General features: G+C 49.0%; 1 protein-coding gene across 4 annotated transcripts in view; it reads right to left on the bottom strand.

Annotated features, from left to right (window-relative positions):
* kif6 (kinesin family member 6) overlaps window positions 1–21949 on the bottom strand; it is a 683903-nt gene that overhangs the window by 660710 nt on the left and 1244 nt on the right. For all 4 annotated transcript variants that reach the window (XR_005460902.1, XM_038799042.1, XM_038799041.1 and 1 more), the window contains exons 2-3: window positions 12763–12869; window positions 10462–10536 (exon numbers count right to left, since the gene is read on the bottom strand). Coding sequence is in view for 3 of the 4 variants with exons in the window: in XM_038799042.1 (XP_038654970.1) it covers window positions 10462–10536; window positions 12763–12869 (182 nt within the window). In the remaining variant the exon portion in view is untranslated. The remainder of the gene's footprint in view (window positions 1–10461; window positions 10537–12762; window positions 12870–21949) is intronic.

Raw genomic sequence — 21949 nt, forward strand, 5'->3', positions numbered from 1 at the left:
AAAATGGGCGAATAGGGAGAAAACGGAGCGGGAGGAGAGGGTTAGATTTGTGGATGAAATTTGAGGGTGGACAGGAGATGCTGGGAGGCAGGGCTGTTGAAGAAGGCAGAGGCTCTAGATGGAGTTTGGGTGAGTTTCGACGGAGAAGGTAGTGGGGCAGCTGCAGGGGTCTAGAGGGGCAGTGTATGAGTATGGGGGAAAGAGGCGAGCAGGATGTTGGTCCATCAGTTGAGAAAACAAAAGGCGTGAGGAGATCGGCAGAGTTAAAGATGATAACGGCAAGGTGGTGATGGACCCGGAGGGGATGAATGGGGTGTTCCAGGTATTTTCTAGGAGGCTCTCCGAGTCAGAGCCCCCTTTGCACAGTAACTTCATTGCAGTGTTACTGTAAGCCAACTTGTGACAATAAAGATTATTATAAAAAAGCTGGGGAGAAAGGGTTGTGGCAGTTCCTGGATGGGTTGACGTTTCCCAAAGTGGAGGAGGGGCTGTTCCAGGGACTGGGGACCCCAAATGGACTGAGGGAGGTGATGGATAGTATGGGGACGATGCAGGCAGTGAAGGTCCCAGGGCCGGACGGGTTTCCGGTAGAGTTTTGTAAAAAGATTGGGTGGACCTGGAGCCACTGCTGGTGAGGATATACAATCAGGCAAGAACTTTCCCCTACATTGTTGTAGGCTTCCATCTCTCTGATTTTAAAGAAGGGTAAGGATCTGGAGCAGTATCAATCATACCGCCCGATATCACTATTGAACGTGGACGCCCAAGTTATTGGTGAACGTTTTGGCTTTGTGAATTGAGGACGGTATCCTGGGGGTGATACACGAAGACCAAACGGGTTTTGTGAAGGGGAGGCCGCTGTCGGCGAATATGAGAAGGTTACTCAATGTACTTATGATGCCTTCAGAGGGGCAGAAGATAGAGGTCCGGGTGGCGATGATTGCAGAGAAGGTATTTGCTCGGGTGGAGTGGGTGTATCTGTTGGAAGTGCTGGGGCGGTTCAGGTTTGGGCAGTGGTTTGTGAATTGGGTCCAGCTGTTATAGAAGGCCCCGGTCGCGGGTGTGTGGACGAACTGAGTGAGTTTGACGTACTTCAGGCTGCGTTGCTCTCCCTGTTGTTTTTCATCCGCAGGTGGGAGCCTCTGGCAATGGCATTTAGGGCATCGAGCACAGGGTCTCATTTTATGCGGACGATCTGTTACTGTGTATTTCGGACATGGTGGGCAACATCGGATGCACCATGGGGATCCTGGAGGAGTTCAGCCAGTTTTCAGGATACAAATTGAATATGGGAAAAAGCAAGGTGTTCCCAATTGAGGCCCAAGGGCAGAAAAGGAGATTTGTGGAGTTGCCGTTTCGGATGGGGGGAGGTTTTAGGTATCTGGGCATCCAGGTGGCGCGGAGTTGAGAGCAGTTGGATAAAGTGAACCTGGCTCGGTTGGTGAAGCAGATGAAGGGAGACTCGAGCAGGTGGGGTGTGCTGCCCCTGTCAGGGCGGGTGCAGATAGTAAAGGTGACGGTGCTGACAAGGCTTCTATTTGTATTTCAGAACCTCCTAATCTTTGACCAAAGTCAATTTGTTAGGAAGGATGTTGTGCTGATCGCTGGGCACTGAAATGTAATAACCATAGCTTTGCACTGGCTGAGTTGGATGCGAGACTTCATCAGCCATGGATGCCTTGTCCTCCCCTTAGGCATTGTGGAGGCATTGGTGATGATCTTTCAGGAATCACTGGATACAGTAGGGTCCCAGAGGACTGGAAAGAGGCTAATGTAACACTCCTATTTAAGAAGAGAGGGAGGCAGAAGACGGGAAATTATAGGCCGGATAGCCTGACTTCGGTCGTTGGTAAGATTTTAGAGTCCATTATTAAAGACGAGATGAGATTGTCAAGTACTTGGAAGTGCATGATAAAATAGGACTGAATCAGCACGGCTTCGTCAAGGGAAGGTCATGTCTGACAAATCTGTTAGAGTTCTTTGAGGAAGCAACAAGGAAGTTAGACAAAGGAGAACCAGTGGACGTGATTTATTTAGATTTCCAGAAGGCCTTTGACAAGGTGCCACATAGGAGTCTGTTAAATAAGTTAAGAGCCCATGGTGTAAGATCCTGGCATGGATAGAGGATTGGCTGACTGGCAGAAGGCAGAGAGTGGGGATAAAGAGGTCTTTTTCAGGATGGTAGCTGGTGACTAGTGGTGTACCTCAGGAGTCGGTGCTGGGACCACACCTTTTCACAATATACATTAATGATCTGGAGGAAGGAACTATTGCTAAGTTTGCAGATGATACAAAGATCAGTGGAGGGGCAGGTAGTATTGAGGAAGCAGGCAGGCTGCAGAAGAACTTGGACAGGCTAGGAGAGTGGACAAAGAGCCCCATGTTGGGAGGGGTCGGAGGTGTGGCGGGAGCCGCCGGGGTCAGCAGAAGTTAGCTGGCTCACGGGAGTGCTATGGAGGGGTTAACGCGGCTGGAAGGGGTCCTAGCCTTTTGGGGTGGGGGGGGGGGGGGTTTTAGGTACCGGGTTGCTGCTGAAATGGCCAGTAAGGAGCTGGAGTATGCAGGGGGGGCCGGGGTGGGGGTTTGCCGCCGTGGGGAATGGGCCAAGTGGGGGGCGCTGGCCTGGGGCGCGCAAGGGATGGGGCATGGCTAGTCGGCAGGGGAGGGGGGCAGGGAGCCCTCTGATCTGGCTGATAACCTGAAATGTGAGGGGGCTGAATGGGCCGGTCAAACAGGCCCGAGTCTTTACGCACCTGAAGGGGCTGAAGGCGGACGTGGCTATGTTCGAGGAGACGCACCTGAAGGTGGCGGACCAGGTTAGACTGAGGAAGGGATGGGTAGGCCAAGTGTTTCATTCGGGGCTGGATGCAAAAAATCAGGGGGTGGCGATCCTGGTGGGAAAAAGGGTGTCGTTTGAGGCGTCGAAGGTGGTGGCTGACCGTGGCGGAAGGTATGTGATGGTGAGCCGCAAGTTGGAAGGGGAGCGGGTGGTGCTGGTGAATGTCTATGCCCCAAATTGGGATATTTCGGGTTTTATGCGGCGCATGTTGGGCCGCATTCTGATATTGGGGGAGGACTTTAATACAGTGCTGGATCCCCCATTGGATCGATCCATGTCCAGGACGGGCAGGAGGCCCGTGGCGGCTAAGGTGTTGAGGGGGTTTATGGACCAGATGGGAGGGGTGGATCCTTGGAGGTTCGCGAGGCCGAGGGCCAGGACGTATTTATTTTTCTCCCACGTGCATGAAGCCTATTCCCGGATCGATTTTTTTGTTCTGAGCAGGGGACTGATTTCAAGGGTAGAGGATGCCGAGTATTCGGCCATAGTCATTTCGGATCATGCCTCGCACTGGGTGGACCTTGAGTTGGGGGAGAGGGACCAGCGCCCGCTCTGGCGCCTGGAGGTGGGGCTGCTGGCGGATGAGGAGGTGGGCGGGTGGGTTCGGGGGTGTATCAAGAGGTACTTAGAGGCCAATGATAATGGGGAGGTCCAAGTGGGGACGGTTTGGGAGGCATTGAAGGCGGTGATTAGAGGGGAGTTGATTTCCATCCGAGCCCACAGGGAGAGGAGAGAGCAAAGAGAGAGGGAGAGGTTGATGGGGGAGATGGTGAGGGTGGACAGGAGATACGCAGAGGCTCCAGAGGAGGGATTGCTGAGGAAGCGGCGCAATCTTCAGGCCAAGTTCGACTTACTGACCACCAGAAAGGCGGAAGCTCAGTGGAGGAAGGCACAGGGAGTGGTGTGTGAATATGGGGAGAAGGCGAGTAGGATATTGGCGCATCAGCTCCGTAAGCGGGATGCGGCCAGGGAGATTGGTGGAGTGAAGGATAGTGGAGGAAATGTAGTGCGAAGGGGGTTGGACATTAATGGGGTTATCAGGGACTTTTATGGGGAATTGTACCGGTCCAAATCCCCGGTGGAGGGGGTGGAATGGGGCGCTTTTTGGACAGGCTGAGATTTCCGAAGGTGGAGGAGGGGCAGGTGAAGGGGCTGGGGGCGTCGATTGAGCTGGAGGAACTGGTTACTGGGATAGGCAGCATGCAGTCGGGGAAGGCGCCGGGGCCAGATGGGTTCCCAGTCGAATTTTATAAAATGTATGCAGACCTGCTGGGCCCCCTGTTAGTTAGGACCCTTAACGAGGCAAGGGGGGGGGGGGCTTTACCCCAGACTATGTCACGGGCGCTGATTTCCTTGATCCTTAAACGGGACAAGGACCCCCTGCAGTGTGGATCATATAGGCCGATCTCGCTGTTAAATGTGGATGCCAAGCTGTTGGCGAAGATTTTGGCCACAAGGATAGAGGACTGTGTGCCAGGGGTCATTCATGAGGGCGAGACGGAGTTTGTGAAGGGAAGGCAGCTGAACACCAATATACGTAGGCTTCTGAATGTTATCATGATGCCGGCGGTAGAAGGGGAGGCGGAGATAGTGGTAGCATTAGACGCGGAGAAGGCCTTTGATAGGGTTGAGTGGGGGTACCTGTGGGAGGTGCTGGAAAGGTTTCGGTTCGGGGAGGGGTTTGTCAGTTGGGTGAGGCTGTTATATGAGGCCCCGATGGCGAGAGTAGCCACAAATAGGAGGAGATCGGAGTACTTTCGGTTGTACCGGGGGACGAGACAGGAGTGTCCCCTGTCCCCCTTGCTCTTTGCGTTGGCAATTGAGCCCCTGGCCATGGCGTCGAGGGAGTCGAGGGGTCTGGTGCGAGGAGCACCGAGTGTCACTTTACGCAGATGGCTTGTTGCTATATGTGGCGGACCCAGTGGGGGGAATGCCGGAGGCGATGAAGATTCTTAGGGAATTTGGGGGCTTTTCAGGGTACAAGCTCAACCTGGGTAAGAGTGAGTTGTTCGTCATGCACCCGGGTATCAGGAGGAGGGGATTGGTAGGCTCCCGCTGAAAAGGGCAGGGAGGAGCTTTCGGTAACTGGGAGTCCAGCTGGCTGGGAGCTGGGGGGCCCTACACAAACTTAACCTCACTAGGCTGGTGGAGCAAATGGAGGAGTTTAAAAGAGGGGACATGTTGCCGCTGTCGCTGGCGGGCAGGGTGCAGTCAGTCAAGATGCCTGTGCTCACGAGGTTTTTGTTCCTGTTCCAGTGCCTCCCCATCCTTATCCCGAAGGCCTTTTTTTGGAGGGTCAACAGGAGTATTACGGGATTTGTACGGGCGCATGGGACTCCGAGGGTGAGAAGGGTGCTTTTGGAGCGGGGCAGGGATGGGGGGCTGGCGCTGCCCAACCTCTGTGGGTACTATTCGGCTGCCACGCAGCGATGGTGCGGAAGTGGGTAATGGACGGGGAAGGGGCAGCATGGAAGAGGATGGAGATGGCGTCCTGTGTGGACACGGCCTGGAGGCGCTGGTAACGGCGCCGTTGCCGCTCCCTCCAACGAGGTATACCACAAGCCCAGTGGTGGCGGCTACCCTCAAAATCTGGGGGCAATGGAGACGGCATAGGGGGGAGGTGGGGGGCTCGATGGAGTCCCCGATACGGGGGAACCACCGGTTTGTTCCAGGGAGCATCGATGGCGGGTTTCTTGGCTGGCAAAGGGTAGGCATTTGGAGGTTGAGGACCAGTTTGTGGATGGGAGGTTTGCGAGCCTGGGTGGGTTAGAGGGGAAGTTTGGGCTCCCCCCGGGAACATGTTTAGGTGCATGCAGGTTAGGGCGTTTGCCAGGCGGCAGGTGGAGGGGTTCCCTCTGCTGCCCCCACGTGAGGTACGGGACAGTGTGCTCCCGGGGGTGTGGGTTGGAGGAGGGAGGATTTCGGACGTGTACCACGTAATGCAGGAGGGAGGTGAGGCCTCGATGGAGGAGCTGAAGGGTAAATGGGAAGTGGAGCTGGGTGAGGAGATTGAGGAGGGGATGTGGGCGGATGCCCTGGAAAGTGTGAATTCCTCCTCTTCTTGTGCGAGGCTTAGCCTCATACAGTTCAAGGTGCTACAAAGGGTTCACATGACCGGGATGAGGATGAGTAGGTTTTTCGGGGGCGAGGACAGGTGTGCTAGGTGCTCGGGGAGCCCAGCGAACCATGCCCATATGTTCTGGGCATGCCCAGCGCTGGGGGAATTTTGGAAGGAGGTAGCTAGGATGGTGTCGAGGGTGGTAGGATCCAGGGTGGAGCCAGGCTGGAGCCAGGCTGGGGACTCGCAATTTTTGGGGTTGCAGTGGAGCCGGGAGTGCAGAATGCGAAAGAGGCCGGTGTTCTGGTCTTTGCATCCCTAGTAACCCGGCGGAGGATTCTTCTTCAGTGGAAGGATGCGAGGCCCCCAAGTGTGGAGGCCTGGATCAACGATATGGCGGGGTTCATCAAATTGGAGAGGGTGAAATTTGCCCTGAGGGGGATCAGTACAGGGGTTCTTTCGGCGGTGGCAGCCTTTCCTTGACTTCCTGGCAGAACGTAAGGAAAATAGGCCGGCAGCAGCAACCCGGGGGATGGTTGAGGACTCTGGGTCTGTACACGTTGGAGTTTAGAAGGATGAGGGGGGATCTTATTGAAACTTACAGGATACTGCGAGGCCTGGATAGAGTGGACGTGGAGAGGATGTTTCCACTTGTAGGAAAAACTAGAAGCAGAGGACACAATCTCGGACTAAAGGGATGAACCTTTAAAACAGAGATGAGGAGGAATTTCTTCAGCCAGAGGGTGGTGAATCTGTGGAACTCTTTGCCGCAGAAGGCTGTGGAGGCCAAATCACAGAGTGTCTTTAAGACAGAGATAGATAGGTTTTTGATTAATAAGGGGAGACAGAGATAGATAGGTTCTTGATTAATAAGGGGATCAGGGTTTATGGGGAGAAGGCCGGAGAATGGGGATGCAAAAAATATCAGCCATGATTGAATGGCGGAGCAGACTCGATGGGCCAAGTGGCCTAATTCTGCTCCTATGTCTTATGGTCTTATAGTTGCGCAGCGGAATGGCTTTAGGTACCTGCAGGTTTGGGAGTTTGTAAGGAGGTGCCATCCTTTCCTGGGCTGCCACCGCTGGGGTTGCAGGATTAGGTGCTGCTGGAAGACAAAATAGGGGAGGGGAATGTGTTGGGCATTTATAAAGGAGTTGATGAAGTGGAAGGGAGCCCGGGCCGGGGGATACTAAGAGGAAATCTGAGGAGAGCTGGGACGGGAGGTCGTGGCTGAAACGCCAGCGGAAGCCTTGAGGTTAAGCATCATCCAGTTCAAAGTAGGTCACAGAGTTCATATGACTGTGGCGAGGATGAGTAGGGTTTTTGTGGGGATAGAGGTTAGGTGTGGGCAGTGCACAGGGAGACCTGTAAATCAAGTCCATGTGTTCTGGGTGTGTCCGAGATTGAGGGGGTTCTGACAGGGGTTCTCGGACGTGATGTCCAAGGTACTGGGTGTGGAGGTGGTTCAGAGTCCAGAGGTGGCTATATTTGGGGTGTCGGAAGACCCAGGAGTCCAGGGGATGAGAGGCTGATATTTTGGCCTTCGCCTTCGCCTCCCTGATAGCCCAGAGACGGATTTTGCTTGGGTGGCGGGACTCTTGAGCCGCCGAAAGCGTGAGCATGGGTGAGCGATCTGGCAGAATTCCTGAGGCTGGAGAAGGTTAAGTTCACTTTGAGAGGGTTGGCAGATAGGTTCACCCAGAGGCGGAAGCCATTTATTGATTTCTTGAAGGAGTCAGCATGGTTGTGGTGGGGGAGGACATGAGGAGGGGTTGGTGTCAGGCGAGCAGCAGGTGGTTGGGGGTGGGGGGGGGGGGGGGGGGGGGGGAAGAGAGAGTGGCTGTTGGTTGTTTATTGAATTGTTTGTTTGGTCTTCTGATTCTTTTTGAATATATGAAAATGCCTTGAATACATTTTTTTTTAAATGATACATTTCAAGGGAACCCTATTTACATAGACCCAATTGTAACTGAGGAGTGCAACAGAGGGATAGTGGGAGATGAAACAGGGTGCATCAGGTCTGCATAGCCATGCTGAGACAAGAATTGCCCCACTTTTAACCACTGGGAATAACTACCGCCTTCATGGATTGACTCCTGCTGAAATCCAGTGGGATCACTGTAGCACAAAAAGGGGAACAGGAAACCAGGGAGTGACTGCAAGCTGTGGCAGATTGGGTTTTGCTTTGCATGGAGAAGCTGCAGTGTAAATCTGAACGCAGGTTGTGACCCGACTGTGAAGTGAGGCTCACCGACCCTTCTCTGAAGGAAGCGGTTTCAGCTTGTAACAAAGCTAAACAAGGGCGGCATGGTAGCACAGTGGTTAGCACTGTTGCTTAACAGCTCCAGGGTGCCAGGTTCGAATCCTGGCTTGGGTCAGTGTCTGAGCAGAGTCTGCACGTTCTCCCAGTGTCTGTGTGGGTTTCCTCGGGGTGCCTCGGTTTACTCCCACAAGTCCCAAAAGATGTGCTTGTCAGGTGAATTGGACATTCTGAATTCTCCCTCTGTGTACCCGAACAGGTGCCAAAGTGTGGCAACTAGGGGCTTTTCACAGTAACTTAGACCATAAGACAGGAGCAGAATTAACCTAATGACAAACCTTACCCTCCGCAAGGACTCCGCTGACGTTTCAGTCACGACCTCTCGTCCCAGCTCTCCTCCCATTTCCTCTTAATATCCCCTGCCAGGGCTCCCTTCCACTCCATCAACTCCTGATAAATGCCCAACACATTCCCCCTCCCCTATTTTGTCCTGCAACAGCACCTAATCCTGCAACTCTAGGGGTGGCAGCCCAGGAAACGATGGCACCTCTCTCCTTACAAAGTCCCAAACCTGCAGGTACCTAAAGCCATTCCGCTGGGCAACTATAAGACCCTAAGACATAGGAGCATAATTAGGCCACTCGGCCCATCGAGTCTGCTCCGCTATTCAATCATGGCTGATATTTTTCTCATCCCCATTCCCCTGTCTTCTCCCCATAAACCCTGATCCCCTTATTAATCAAGAACTTATCCACCTTGGTCTTAAAGACGCTCAGTTATTTGGCCTCCACAGCCTTCTGTGGCAAAGAGTTCCATAGATTCACCACCCTCTGGCTGAAGAAATTCCTACATCTGTTTAAAGGATTGTCCCTTTAGTCTGAGATAGTGTCCTCTGGTTCTAGTTTTTCCTACAAGTGGAAAACACTTCATTGCAATGTGAATGTGAGCCTACTTGTGAACAAGAAAGATTATTATAATTAAAAAGTTGAAGTGCAGGTCTGAATCTGAACCCTGCCTGATTCCACAATGATGTGGAGATGCCGGCGTTGGACTGGGGTGAGCACAGTAAGAAGTCTTACAACACCAGGTTAAAGTCCAACAGGTTTGTTTCAAACACGAGCTTTCGGAGCACGGCTCCTTCTTCAGGTGAATGGAAAGGCTTGTTCCAGAAATGTTTATATAGACACAGTCAGAGATGCCCCGGAATGCGAGCACCTGCAGGCAATCAAATGGAACAAGCCTTTCCATTCACCTGAAGAAGGAGCCGTGCTCCGAAAGCTCGTGTTTGAAACAAACCTGTTGGACTTTAACCTGGTGTTGTAAGACTTCTTACTGATTCCACAATGAATCCTCTTATGATGCTGGAATGCTGAATAAATGCACCAATGGCAGTGTAATTGCAGGCTTAGGTGATTTACTTACTGTAATTTTTCAACATTTCAAATGTTATGACAGTACAACAATCTCACCTTTCAGATGGAATTGCAAACAATGCACTGGATTATAGGACTCCTTGGAATATGAAAGCGGAGTATGAATACTTTTGCACAATTGTGAAACTCACTCAAAACGTTTTCATTTTCCAATTGGAATTTCAGATTTGTGAAGGTGGCTTCAAAAGGCTAGGTTTTACTAGCACTCTAGGGATGGCTGGGAGAAGCAGATTGATAAATGGCATGGTCTTCCCGCCGTCGTGCAATTTTACCAGCGGCAGAGAAGGTGGATAGGCATTCCACTGGAGGCCAACTGAGTGACTTAAGTGAGTAATTAAGGGATTCTTCTCATTGCATGTCATCAGCAATGAGCGAACCCACTACCACATGGGTAGGCCACCTGATGAATCCTGGCAGGATTATTCGAGTGAGGTGATGGGGGAGCCCCTATATATTGTGACCATTGGAGGTGTGCGAATGGCAACTTCAACCCACCCTCGCCCAACTCACCCTCGCCTTGCAGGGGCCAATCAGGCAGGCCCCACTGCCTCTAAACTCCACTTACCCAGTCAGAAAGGCAACATACTTTCAGAGTGTCCTCTCCTTTCAATTACAGTTCCAGCAGTGGATGGCTACTGATTCTAGTGGCTCTGGCAAAGATCACGGAGCTGACTACCCTCCTTTAAAGGGGTGGCAGGCTCAACGACAACTAATATTAGTTGCTTGATTTTAAGAAAAAAAGCAACTGGGGTCCTGGACAAGGTGGGGACGCTCTTAAGTAATCTAGCCCATTGGCACAACTCCCAACACAACAAAATTCAACCCAAACTCTCAATCCCAGATTGAAAACCCAAATCAAAATAATACTCACTTTTCAGCCACGGGCTTGGCAATACTTTCAAAAATGTCCTCTTGTTTTCCACCTTGATCAAATATTTTCTGGAATCTGTAAAATAAATTGTTTTAACCTAAATTATATGATCTTGAAAGAACATGTTCGTAAAAACAATTGGCCTCTTCTGTTTTTTTGAAACATACCTGTAAATTCTGATTAGCAAATCAAATCCTAACCTTCCTACATGCTGGAAATTGGAAATGATCTGAAAACAAACAAATTGCAAAGCTACCAGGAATAGGCAGAGAAGTGGACCAGCTGAGCTCCTCTTCCAGAGAGCTGTCATGCAAATGATAGGCCGAATGGCCTCCTTCTGTGCTTTAACCATTCTATGGATGGGATTTCTCTTTCGCGCTCTAAGTGTGTGCTGGGCGTGGAAAATCTGCTACTCGTTTTATTAATTGATTGTGCAGCCACAGGAAAAACGTCAGATCATCGGCCGTTGATTTGCCCACCGTGCCATACACTCACTGTTATCTCTCTCTAGGCGCCATATTTAGAGAACAGCCACACACTTATCTCACTGAATGCAACAGAGGACTGCTCCACTGAAGACATGGCCCTGAAAGACAAGATGACGGCAGCCCCAAGGTTTAGTAACGCTCCCTGGGCCACGTACTGGACATCATGGGAAGCCCACTGTGATGTCCTCTACCCACACCATCATCACCACTCCAGCTTGGAAGGCTGTGGCAGAAGCAGTCAGTGCCAACACTGCAGAGCGGAGCTCATCCATCCAGTGCAGAAAGACAATGAATGATCTCACCCATTTCTTCAGGCTAAGTCAACCGCTTAATCATTGTCAACTTATACGCACCAGCCCATCAGGCATTCATTAAAGGGCAGCACGGTAGCATGGTGGTTAGCATAAATGCTTCACAGCTCCAGGGCCCCAGGTTCGATTCCCGGCTGGGTCACTGTCTGTGCGGAGTCTGCACGTCCTCCCCGTGTGTGCGTGGGTTTCCACCGGGTGCTCCGGTTTCCTCCCACAGTCCAAAGATGTGCGGGTTAGGTGGATTGGCCATGCTAAAATTGCCCGTAGTGTCCTAAAAAGTAAGGGGGGGGGGGGGGTTTTGGGTTACGGGTATAGGGTGGATACGTGGGTTTGAGTAGGGTGATCATTGCTCGGCACAACATTGAGGGCCGAAGAGCCTGTTCTGTGCTGTACTGTTCTATGTTCTATAAGTACACAAGTTCATAACATATAGGAGCAGAATTAGGCCATTTGGCCCATTGAGTCAGCTGCATTCCACAGATATCATCACAAGGTGGGAGCGTCTGCCCGCATTCAGTCTCAACTAATAACACTGGCATGCCAACTCACCAAGGTCAACACAGGTAAAATGTCAGCCATCCCTGGAGACTTCGGTCCAGTAAATAGGCCCTGCAATGTGCCAGGAGCTGCAATTCATTCGTATAGGCATTGGTGGCTATGTGAGGGCATAGTGGGCAGAATTCATTACCTCAAGAGGAAATTCCTCCTTGTTTCTGTAAATCACACCTGCCTCATCTGGCCTGTGCAATGGTATCTTCCCCTGCAGCCTCCCCTTCCTCAGCCTCATCCCTTTCAATGTCCTCCTCATGGGAGGAGATATGCAGCTCCTCCATGTTGGCATCTAGCAAGTTCTCCCCCCTTTACAACGCTAGGCTGTACAGCGCACAGCAAACCACAATGATCCATGAGATGGTCTGGGGAGCAAACTGGAGTGCTCCGCCAGATCTGTCGCGGCATCAGTATCACACCTTTAACATGCCATCAGTTGAGGTGCTGTGAATGCTGCGCGATGAAAGTTAGGCAAACAACCTTCTCAGTCACAACCTAAGTGCTACTGCCAAAAATACGTCTGTCCTGCATTCTGCCTATCAGTGCAGCAAAGATCGTGCAGTAATGCAGAAGCAAACACACAATCTGACATGGCTGCAAAACCTTCAACTTACAAAGATCTATTTTTTTGTTGGTATGATGACCAAGAAATCCAGCCTAGAGACATCACGCCAAACAATATAAGGGATAATTACTGATAAATTACAATACAAAATGCTACACTCTGCGACACACAGCAGCGAGAATCAATTTAAGAGAGACAGCAAAAATAGAGAGTCAATCCACCAACATTTTAAAAAAGCCATGTGGTTAAATTAATTACAAATATAAATATAAAAAAGGCTAAAGCTTTTTCCTCATCTCAGTCAATAAAAGCCTTGATTTCCAGTTTACAAGGATGATTGCCACTTAATGGTATGATACAGGAAAGCTAAATAATATATGGTACTTACTTAAATTTATAGCTTTCTCGTTTGTTATTTATAAATCCATCAGCTGCATCATGTGGCACGACAAACTCCAGGACTGGACCTCCACCATCTTCAGCTAACGAGTAAAGCTACAAATAAAACAGAGAGTGAAAAATCTCAGTTCCAGCAAATTTAATCAGCATCAAAACACGCATTTTCATTATGCTTTCCATGTCCTCTTAACATCCTGGAGCAAAGCACACAGTTTAAAAACAAGATGTCTCCCATTTGAGACAGAGATGAGAAGAAATGTTCTCTCTCAAGAGGGCCGTGAGTCTTTGTGGCTCTCTTCCCCATAGAGTGGTGGAAGCAGGGTCATTGAATATTTTTACACAGAGGTAGGTAGATTCTTCATGCTTTGATAAAGGGTCATCTGGACTCGAAAAGGTAGCTCTTTTCTCTCCCTACAGATGCTGCCTAGATTTTCCAGCATTTCTCTTTTGGTTTCAGATTTCAGCATCCGCAGTAATTTGATTTTATCCAGTATTTAACTCACTGCCACTTCTCTTCCAGGAATGCCTACCATGAAGAAGTACTGCTCTTCTCTCCGGCAGGATTTCCGTATGTCCATCCCCCGCAATCCATTTCTCTCTTAGTGGTGAACAAGGTATTTACCATATTTCCTTCCTCAGTGACTTACCCCACGGGGATTTCAACTTAAATGCCACCCTGCATGTAACCTCCAGGATTACAGGTACCCCAGGATATACAACATTCTTTGAACTACTGCTCTCGCCGCATCCTGAAAGCCACACTCAGTACCATGCGGCGCCACATGAAGACACTCAACATCTCTCTCCAGCAATACTATCTTACTCTCTCAAAGCTGTCCCCAGTTTCATTTTATCCTTCGCATCATTCGACACCTTAACAAGAAACATTTCCGGTTTCTTGCAGATGTTAAGGAACGCAAGCTTCAACAACTTAACACCACCACTGCCCATCCCGGGCCCTCCACCAATCCCAATCCCCCGTACCCCATTTTTTTCTAGCACCAGCCTTGCCACGTGTTCACCATACAGTCCAACCTTCCCCTCTCAGAGGCTGAGCGTGCTGTTCTCAGCAAAGGACTCAGCTCTGTACCCTAACGCCCTCACCTCAATGAATTCCGGGCTCAACATGATCAACTGAGCTTTGACAAAGGGTCATCTGGACTCAAAACGTTAGCTCTTTTCTCAACCGACAGATGCTGCTAGATCTGTTGAGATTTTCCAGCATTTTCTCTTTAGGTAGATTCTTGACGAACAAAGAGAGTCAAAGGTCATCGGGGGTAGGTGGAGTGTTGGTTTGAGGCCACAATTTTTAAAATTGGTGGTTTGGGTTGATGTATAAATGTTATCAACAACAGGGTGAACCTCTCACTCTTCTTCAGAGATATTGAGCAGTTTGGGCTTATACTCGCTGGAGTTTAAAAGGATCAGAGGGGGCCTGATCAAGATACATAAAATACTAAAAGGGATTGAATAAGTTAGTTCCCCTTGTGGGGCAATCTAGAACAAAGATATCACGGATAAAGGTTGAGAGGATAGATTTAGAACTGAGATGAGGAGGAACTACATCTCGGAGAGACTGGTGAATTTTTGGAATTCGCTGCCCCATAGTGCAGTGGAATTGGAGTCATTAAATGGTTTCAAGAAGGAGATAGATACATTTCTGATTTTAAAAATGGGGAACAGGTGGGGAGGTAGTTTTGAAAACCAAGAAGAGGTGAGCCATGATCTGATTGAATGGAGAGCAGGCTCGAATTGCCAACTTCTGCTCCTAATTCCTCTGTTCAAATATTTAAACAGGGGAACTTCAGTTTATCATCTCATTCGAAAGACATATACCAACACAGTGCTCCCTCAGTTTTACAAATAGACCTCTACTGTGTTAGACATAAACATAGCCCAGTTCCTCTTGAACTTGGATTCACAAAAGATGACGGTGCTCCCGAGGTTTTTGTTCCTGTTCCAGTGGCTCCCCATCCTTATCCCGAAGGCCTTTTTTAGGAGGGTCAACAGGAGTATTACGGGATTTGTGTGGGCGCATGGGACTCAGAGGGTGAGAAGGGTGTTCCTGGAACGGGGCAGGGATGGGGGGCTGGCGCTGCCCAAACTCTGTGGGTACTATTGGGCTGCTAACGCAGCGATGGTGCGTAAGTGGATAATGGATGGGGAAGGGGCAGCATGGAAGAGGATGGAGGTGGCGTCCTGTGTGGGCACGAGCCTGGAGGCGCTGGTAACGGCGCCGTTGCCGCTCCCTCCAACGAGATATACCACGAGCCTGGCACAGGTCAGGGGTTAGGAGGTTGAGGGACCTGTTTGTGGAGGGGAGGTTCGCGAGCTTCGGGGAGTTAGAGGGGAAGTTTGGGCTCCCCCGGGGAACATGTTTAGATACATGCAGGTGAGGGCGTTTGCCAGGCAGCAGGTGGAGGGGTTCCCTCTGCTGCCCCCACGAGGGGTGCGGGATCGGTTGCTCTCAGGGGTGTGGGTTGGAGGAGGGAGGATTTCGGACATATACCGGGTAATGAAGGAGGTAGACGAGGCCTCGGTGGAGGACCTGAAGGGTAAATGGGAAGAGGAGCTGGTTGAGGAGATTGAGGAGGGGACATGGGCGGATGCCCTGGAGAAAGTGAATTCCTCCTCTTCCTGTGCAAGGCTTAGCCTCATACAGTCCAAGGTGCTGCATAGGGCCCACATGACTGGGACGAGGATGAGTAGGTTTTTTGGGGGCGAGGACAGGTGTGCTAGGTGCTCGGTGAGCCCAGCGAACCACGCCCATATGTTTTGGGCGTGCCCAGCGCTGGGGGAGTTTTGGAAGGGGGTAGCAAGGACGGTGTCGAGGGTGGTGGGATCCAGGGTCAAGCCAGGCTGGGGACTCACAATTTTTGGGGTTGCAGTGGAGCCGGGAGTGCAGGAGGCGAAAGAGGCCGGTGTTCTGGCCTTTGCATCCCTGGTAGCCCGGCGGAGGACCTTGCTCCAATGGAAGGATGTGAGGTCCCCAAGCGTGGAGGCCTGGATCAATGATATGGCGGGGTTCATTAAATTGGAGAAGGTGAAATTTGCCCTGAGGGGATCAGTACAAGGGTTCTTTAGGTGGTGGCAGCCTTTCCTGGACTTCCTGGCGGAACGGTAGGGAAATAGGCCGGCAGCAGCAGCAACCGGGGCTAGGGGGTTTTGGATCGATGGGAGGGAGAACTGTGTACATGGCTTTGTGGGATATGGCGCGTGTTATCTCTTTCCCTTTTGTTGTTTAGGTGTTCTTTTGTTTTTTTCGTTTGTTTGTAGTTGCTTTTGAAGTTGGGTGGGTATTGTTCTTGGGGTGTTACCACGGTTGTTTTGATAATAGAGTTGAGATGTTTATATTTTGTAAACATCTCAATAAAAATTATTTTTTAAAAAAGAACTTGGATTCACAAATTGTTCTGGTCCAGGCAATGAGAAATCCACTTCTTTTTGACTGCTGATATGTCCTGCCCTCCTCTTTCTGGCAAACGCACAAAATAAAGATTCACTTCCCTGAGCACTTCTGCCGCAAAACTTAAAACCAAAGGTAACTGCAACATTCCACCTGTTTTGCAGTTAGGCCCAATATTACCCAATGTGTTGGGATCCTGCTGAATGTTAACTGGCAACTGCATTGACTAAACAACAGCAATTCATCCACAATGAAACATTCAAATCCTGTGTTTTGTGCAAACGTTCAATCCTCAAGAGGTGGTAGAAAGGAGAAGTCGGATGGGTGCGGGTTGCGAAGAATGGAGGGGGAACGCAAGTCCTGAGGAAGAGGGGACAGGAACAATGAGGGAGAAAAAAGATGAAAGAAATAGGGGACGGGGGGAATGGAGGATAAAATAGCACAGCAATCAAGTGGATCAAACAAAAACCAATGCAAAAGGCGACTGGAGCTAGGCTGACCCTGCACAACGCTTGTTCCTGTGCTGTAACCTCAGAATTTTCAGTGAAGCAGTTGGAAACAGACACTTAAACTTGATCATAGCCAAAGCGTTATGCCAGTCCAAGGCTTTAAGAGAGCTAGATTTTGAAGGAAATTAACCATGTCCCCCCCCCCCCCAATCAATTAGGCAGCTTTCCTAATCAAACATCAGCAACAAAGCCCTACACATGGAAAAGAAAGCTCTTTATATCTCCAGAGTCAGAAGGTGACATGGTAAAATCAAGCTAAATAAACCCACTGATCATGTTCAAAAAAAAAATCAAGATTTACACGAAGAATAGTATCAATCTCGGTTAAAGTCAATGAATACAATATCAAAACAACTATTTGGAAACTGGAGTGGATTACTGTTGGAATAAAGATTTTTTCAGCTATTTTAAGAATCAGAGAACCATTGAACAATTAGCATGAAATTTTAGATGCCTATGAAGTTGGCAACATGACTGAATCAGGCATAGATGACTTGAAGGAAAACCATAGTACCATGGGGCCTGAGGTTACTTTGAGAAAAGAGAGGGATGCTGGTAGGCAGATTAGAAAGGTAGTAGTAGTGAGTGACTCAACAGTTTGAGGGAGAGTCTATTTTGCAGCCAAGATCGTGAGTACCGTATGGTCTGTTGCCTCCCAGGTGTAAGGGTGCAGGACACAACGGATCAAAGATCAAAATGCAGCACAGGAACAGGCCCTTCAGCCCTCCAAGCCTGCGCCGATCACGTGTCCAATTTAGACCAATCAACCAACCTTCGATACCCCGTCTGTTCATGTGCCTATCCAGATGTCTTAAAGGTCGCTAACTTTTCTGCCTCAAACACCTCACTTGGTATTCCAGGCCACCACCACCCTCTGTGTAAAAAAAACTTGTCCGCACATCTCCACTGAACCTTTCCCCCCTCACCTTGAACTTATGCCCTCTTGCAATTATCATTTCTGCCTTAGGAAAAAGCCTCCAACTGTTCACCCTATCTATACCCCTAATAATTTTATAAACTTCTATCAGGTTGCCCCTCAGCACACTGGGCTAAATTGCTGGCTTTGAAAGCAGACCAAGGCAGGCCAGCAGCATGGTTCGATTCCCGTAACAGCCTCCCCGAACAGGTGCCGGAATGTGGCGACTAGGGGCTTTTCACAGTAATTTCATTGAAGCCTACTCGTGACAATAAGCAATTTTCATTTTCATTTTTTCAACAGACATGGTAATATTACAGACAGAAATAATGAAATTACAGATTTGTTGGACAATTGCTTTGGGCCAGTCATTGCAGAGGAGAAAGAGGTTAATATATCTGACATCCCAGTGAAATCAATAATGAGTTTAATGAGGACACTGGGATTTCACACCAAGTAAATAAGGGCAGCACGGGTAGCACAGTGGCTAGCACTGCTGCCTCACAGCTCCATGGTCCCACGTTCAATTCCTGCCTCGGGTGACTGTGTAAAGTCTGCATGCTCTCCCCGCGTCAGCGGGGGCCTCCTTCGGGTGCTCCGGTTTCCTCCCATAGTCCAAAGATGTGCAGGCTAGATGGACCGGCCGCAACAAATTGCCCCTTAGTGAACAAAAGGTTAGGTGGGGTTACGGGGATTTGGGGATAGGGTGGAGACGTGGGTTTCAATAGGATGCTCTTTCGAAGGGCCAGTGCACTCAATAAGTCAAATTGCACTGTAAATTCCATGAATTTATGAAAATAAAGAACTTTGATTTATTTACAGTTACGGTATATACACTTCCTGGTAGATCCCGACCAACTCTCTCTCCGGCCAGTGTCTTTTAAAAATTTTTTTAGAGTACCCAATTATTTTTTTTACAATTAAGGGGCAATTTGGCGTGGCCAATCCACCCACCCTGCACATCCTTGGGCCGTGGGGGTGAGACCCACGCAGACACGGGGAGAACGTGCAAACTCCACACGGACAGTGACCCAGAGCCGAGATCGAACCTGGGCCTTCAGCACCGCAGTCCCAGCGCTAACCTCTGTGCCACATGCTGCCCCCGGTCAGTGTCTTACCGGCTGACCTTTCATACACAGTGAAGTGTATGAAATGGAAGCAAAAGTTGCACTATGGAAATATGACATAGTAGCATTGACAGAAACATGGCTCAAGTCAGAACAAGACTGGATATTTAACATCCCGGGATTATAAGATTTTTAGTAGGAACAGGGTGAGGAAGGAGGTGTAGCAGTCCCTGTCAAAGATAGTACCACAGCTCTTGAATGAGATGCAGTTCCTGAATTAGAATCTATATGGTTGGAGTGGGAAACAGGAAGGGAACAGTGACCTACTTTGATATTTACTATAGACCTACAAATAGTGGGGAGGAAGTGGGAGACAGCATTTGGAAGCAAATTATGGAAACCTGCAGGGCAAGTAGGGTTGAGATATTTCAATTACCCCAAGGTAGACTGGGAAATGGGTAGAGTGTGGGGCATGGAAGGGGAGAAATTCATGCAGTGTGTGCAGGAGAACTTTCTGGAACAGTACATTTCCAGTACTACCAGAGAGCAAGCTATGCTGGATCTGGTCCTAGGAAATAAGGCAGGGCAGATGGAAAACGTCAAATTTGGGGGAGCCTTTGGGAAGTAGTGATCATAATATAATACAAAGTTGGAAAAGGATAAAAATCAGTCACGGAATAAGATCCCAGACTGGAACGGGGCAGGTTTTAGGGGTCTAAAAGTTAAACTGGAGCAGGTTGATTAAAAATGCATTTTGGTATATAAAACAGTGAATGAAAAATTGGGAGACTTTCGAAGGAGAAATTAAAAGGGTGTAAGCTAGGTACGTAACCTTCAGAAATAAATACGGGGTATCCAAAGCTAGTGTACCTTGGATGACTAAGGCTATTAATAATAAAATTAGCAATAAAAAATAGGCATATGATGCATGCTGGAATAATAATAGAAATAGAAATAGAAATCAGGAAGAGTATCTCAAAATGCTGGCAGAGGCTAAGGCTGGAATAAGGACAGTAGCACAGCAGTTAGCACAGTTGCTTCAAAGTTTCAGGTTCCCAGGTTCAATTCCCGCTTGGGTCACTGTCTGTGCAAAGTCTTCACATTCTCCCCATGTCTGCGTGGGTTTCCTTCCCTTCGGATGCTCCAGTTTCCTCCCACAAGTCCCGAAAGACGTGCTGTTAGGTAATTTGGACATTCTGAATTCTCCCTCTGTGTACCCGAACAGGCGCCGGAATGTAGCAACATGGGGCTTTTCGCAGTAACTTCATTGCAGTGTTAATGTAAGCCTACTTGTGACAATAAAGATTATTATTATAAGAGGAAGCACAAGAAAAGAATTGCAGACTATGCTAAAATAAATAGCAAAATGTTCTTCAAGTGTATTAAGGGCAGCACCGTAGCATGGTGGTTAGCATAAATGCTTCACAGCTCCAGGGTCCCAGGTTCGATTCCCTGCTGGGTCACTGTCTGTGCGGAGTCTGCACGTCCTTCCCGTGTGTGCGTGGGTTTCCTCCGGGTGCTCCGGTTTCCTCCCACAGTCCAAAGATGTGCGGGTTAGGTGGATTGGCCATGCTAAATTGCCCGTAGTGTCCTAAAAAAAAAGTACAGGTTAAGGGGGGGTTGTTGGGTTACGGGTATAGGGTGGATACGTGGGTTTGAGTAGGGTGATCATTGCTCGGCACAACATCGAGGGCCGAGGGGCCTGTTCTGCGCTGTACTGTTCTATGTTCTATGTATTAATGGTAAAAGATTAGTGAAGGATAGAGTAGTGCCCATAAGGGACAGACATGGTAAACCGCTCACTGAAGCGGCAGGTATGGCAGTGGTACCAAATGAGTACTTTGCTTTTGTCTTCACCAAATTAGAAGATGGTGACAATGGCCCAGTTGAAAATGTAGGTGATGAGCAAGCGAGCAGTATAGTGATAAAGAAAAGACTGGCAGCACTCCAGGTAGAGACGTCGCTAGACCCAGATGGATTGCACCCTAGATTGCTGAGAGAGGTAAGGGAGCCAGTGACAAATTTTCCAGGCCTTTCTGAACACAGAATTAGTCCCGGGAGACCGGAGGATTGCAAATGTAACGTTGATGAAACGGGTAAAGGATAACCCAGGAAACTACAGACCTGTCAGCTTGGCATCAACAATGGGGAAACTGATGGGAGGCCATAATACGGGATGAGATAAATATACACTTAGATAAAAATAAGTTAATACTAGACAGTCAACATGGCTTTGTCAAGGGCAGGTCATGTCTGACAAATGTAACTGGTTCTTTGATGAGGTGACACAGGCAGTGTATGATGGAAGTGCTGTGGCTGTTGCATATTTGGACTTTCAAAAAGCGTTTGATACAGTACCACACATCAGGTTGGTTAGCAAATTAAAAATGCTTGGAATTGATGGGTCCTTGGCAGCATGGATTAGAAGTTGGCTGAGAGATAGGAAACAGAGGGTAGGTATAGATGGGCATTTCTCAGACTGGAAACAAGTTGAAAGTGGTGTTCCCCAGGGCTCAGTGTTGGGACCTTGCTTTTTCTGAGGGCAAAATCACAAAATTTGCAGATGATACAAAGCTAGGGAGAATAGTGAACTGTGAGGATGACGCTGATCAACTTTAGAGGGGCACTGACAAGTTGGCTAAATCGGCAGACACCTGGCAGATGAACTTCAATGCAGCAAAATGTTACCAGGAATTAGGAATTTAGAGGGCTACGGAGATAGGGCTGGGGAATGGAACTAGCTCAGTTGCTCTTTTGAGAGCCGGTGCAGACACAATGGGCCAAGTGGCCTCCTTCTGTGCTGTAAATAACAAATAAATAATAAACAAAATTCCCCAGAGCAGATAAGGGTTGACTCCCAGGTTAAGGAATTTAAATAATAATAATCGTTATTGCCACAAGTAGGCTTACATTAACACTGCAATGAGATTACTGTGAAAAGATTTCAAGACAGAAAAATGAGCCATAATTTTAGAGCTCCAAGGCATCATATTGGCAGGGTACTCCAAAGATTCCTTGGGTAACCCAGCTGGAACTTCACATGCAAGGTTTGCATGGTAATTGACCAGAATGCAAGATTCCTCTGGGGGATTGCCCTGCACTGGGAACCATCCAGAAAATAGTGACTCAAATCTCAAACTCCGATGGTTCCGATTGGGTTACGCAATAGTTACCCGGGAAAAAAAAAAGAGAATTAAAATCTCTTCTTTTTCAGACAGACATTTCAAAGAAAGTGATGCAAAAACTGAAGTTGTCAGCTGATTACCATCTCAGCAGAG

The sequence above is a fragment of the Scyliorhinus canicula genome, chromosome 6 (assembly GCF_902713615.1).
Source record: "Scyliorhinus canicula chromosome 6, sScyCan1.1, whole genome shotgun sequence".
Taxonomy (NCBI): domain Eukaryota; kingdom Metazoa; phylum Chordata; class Chondrichthyes; order Carcharhiniformes; family Scyliorhinidae; genus Scyliorhinus; species Scyliorhinus canicula.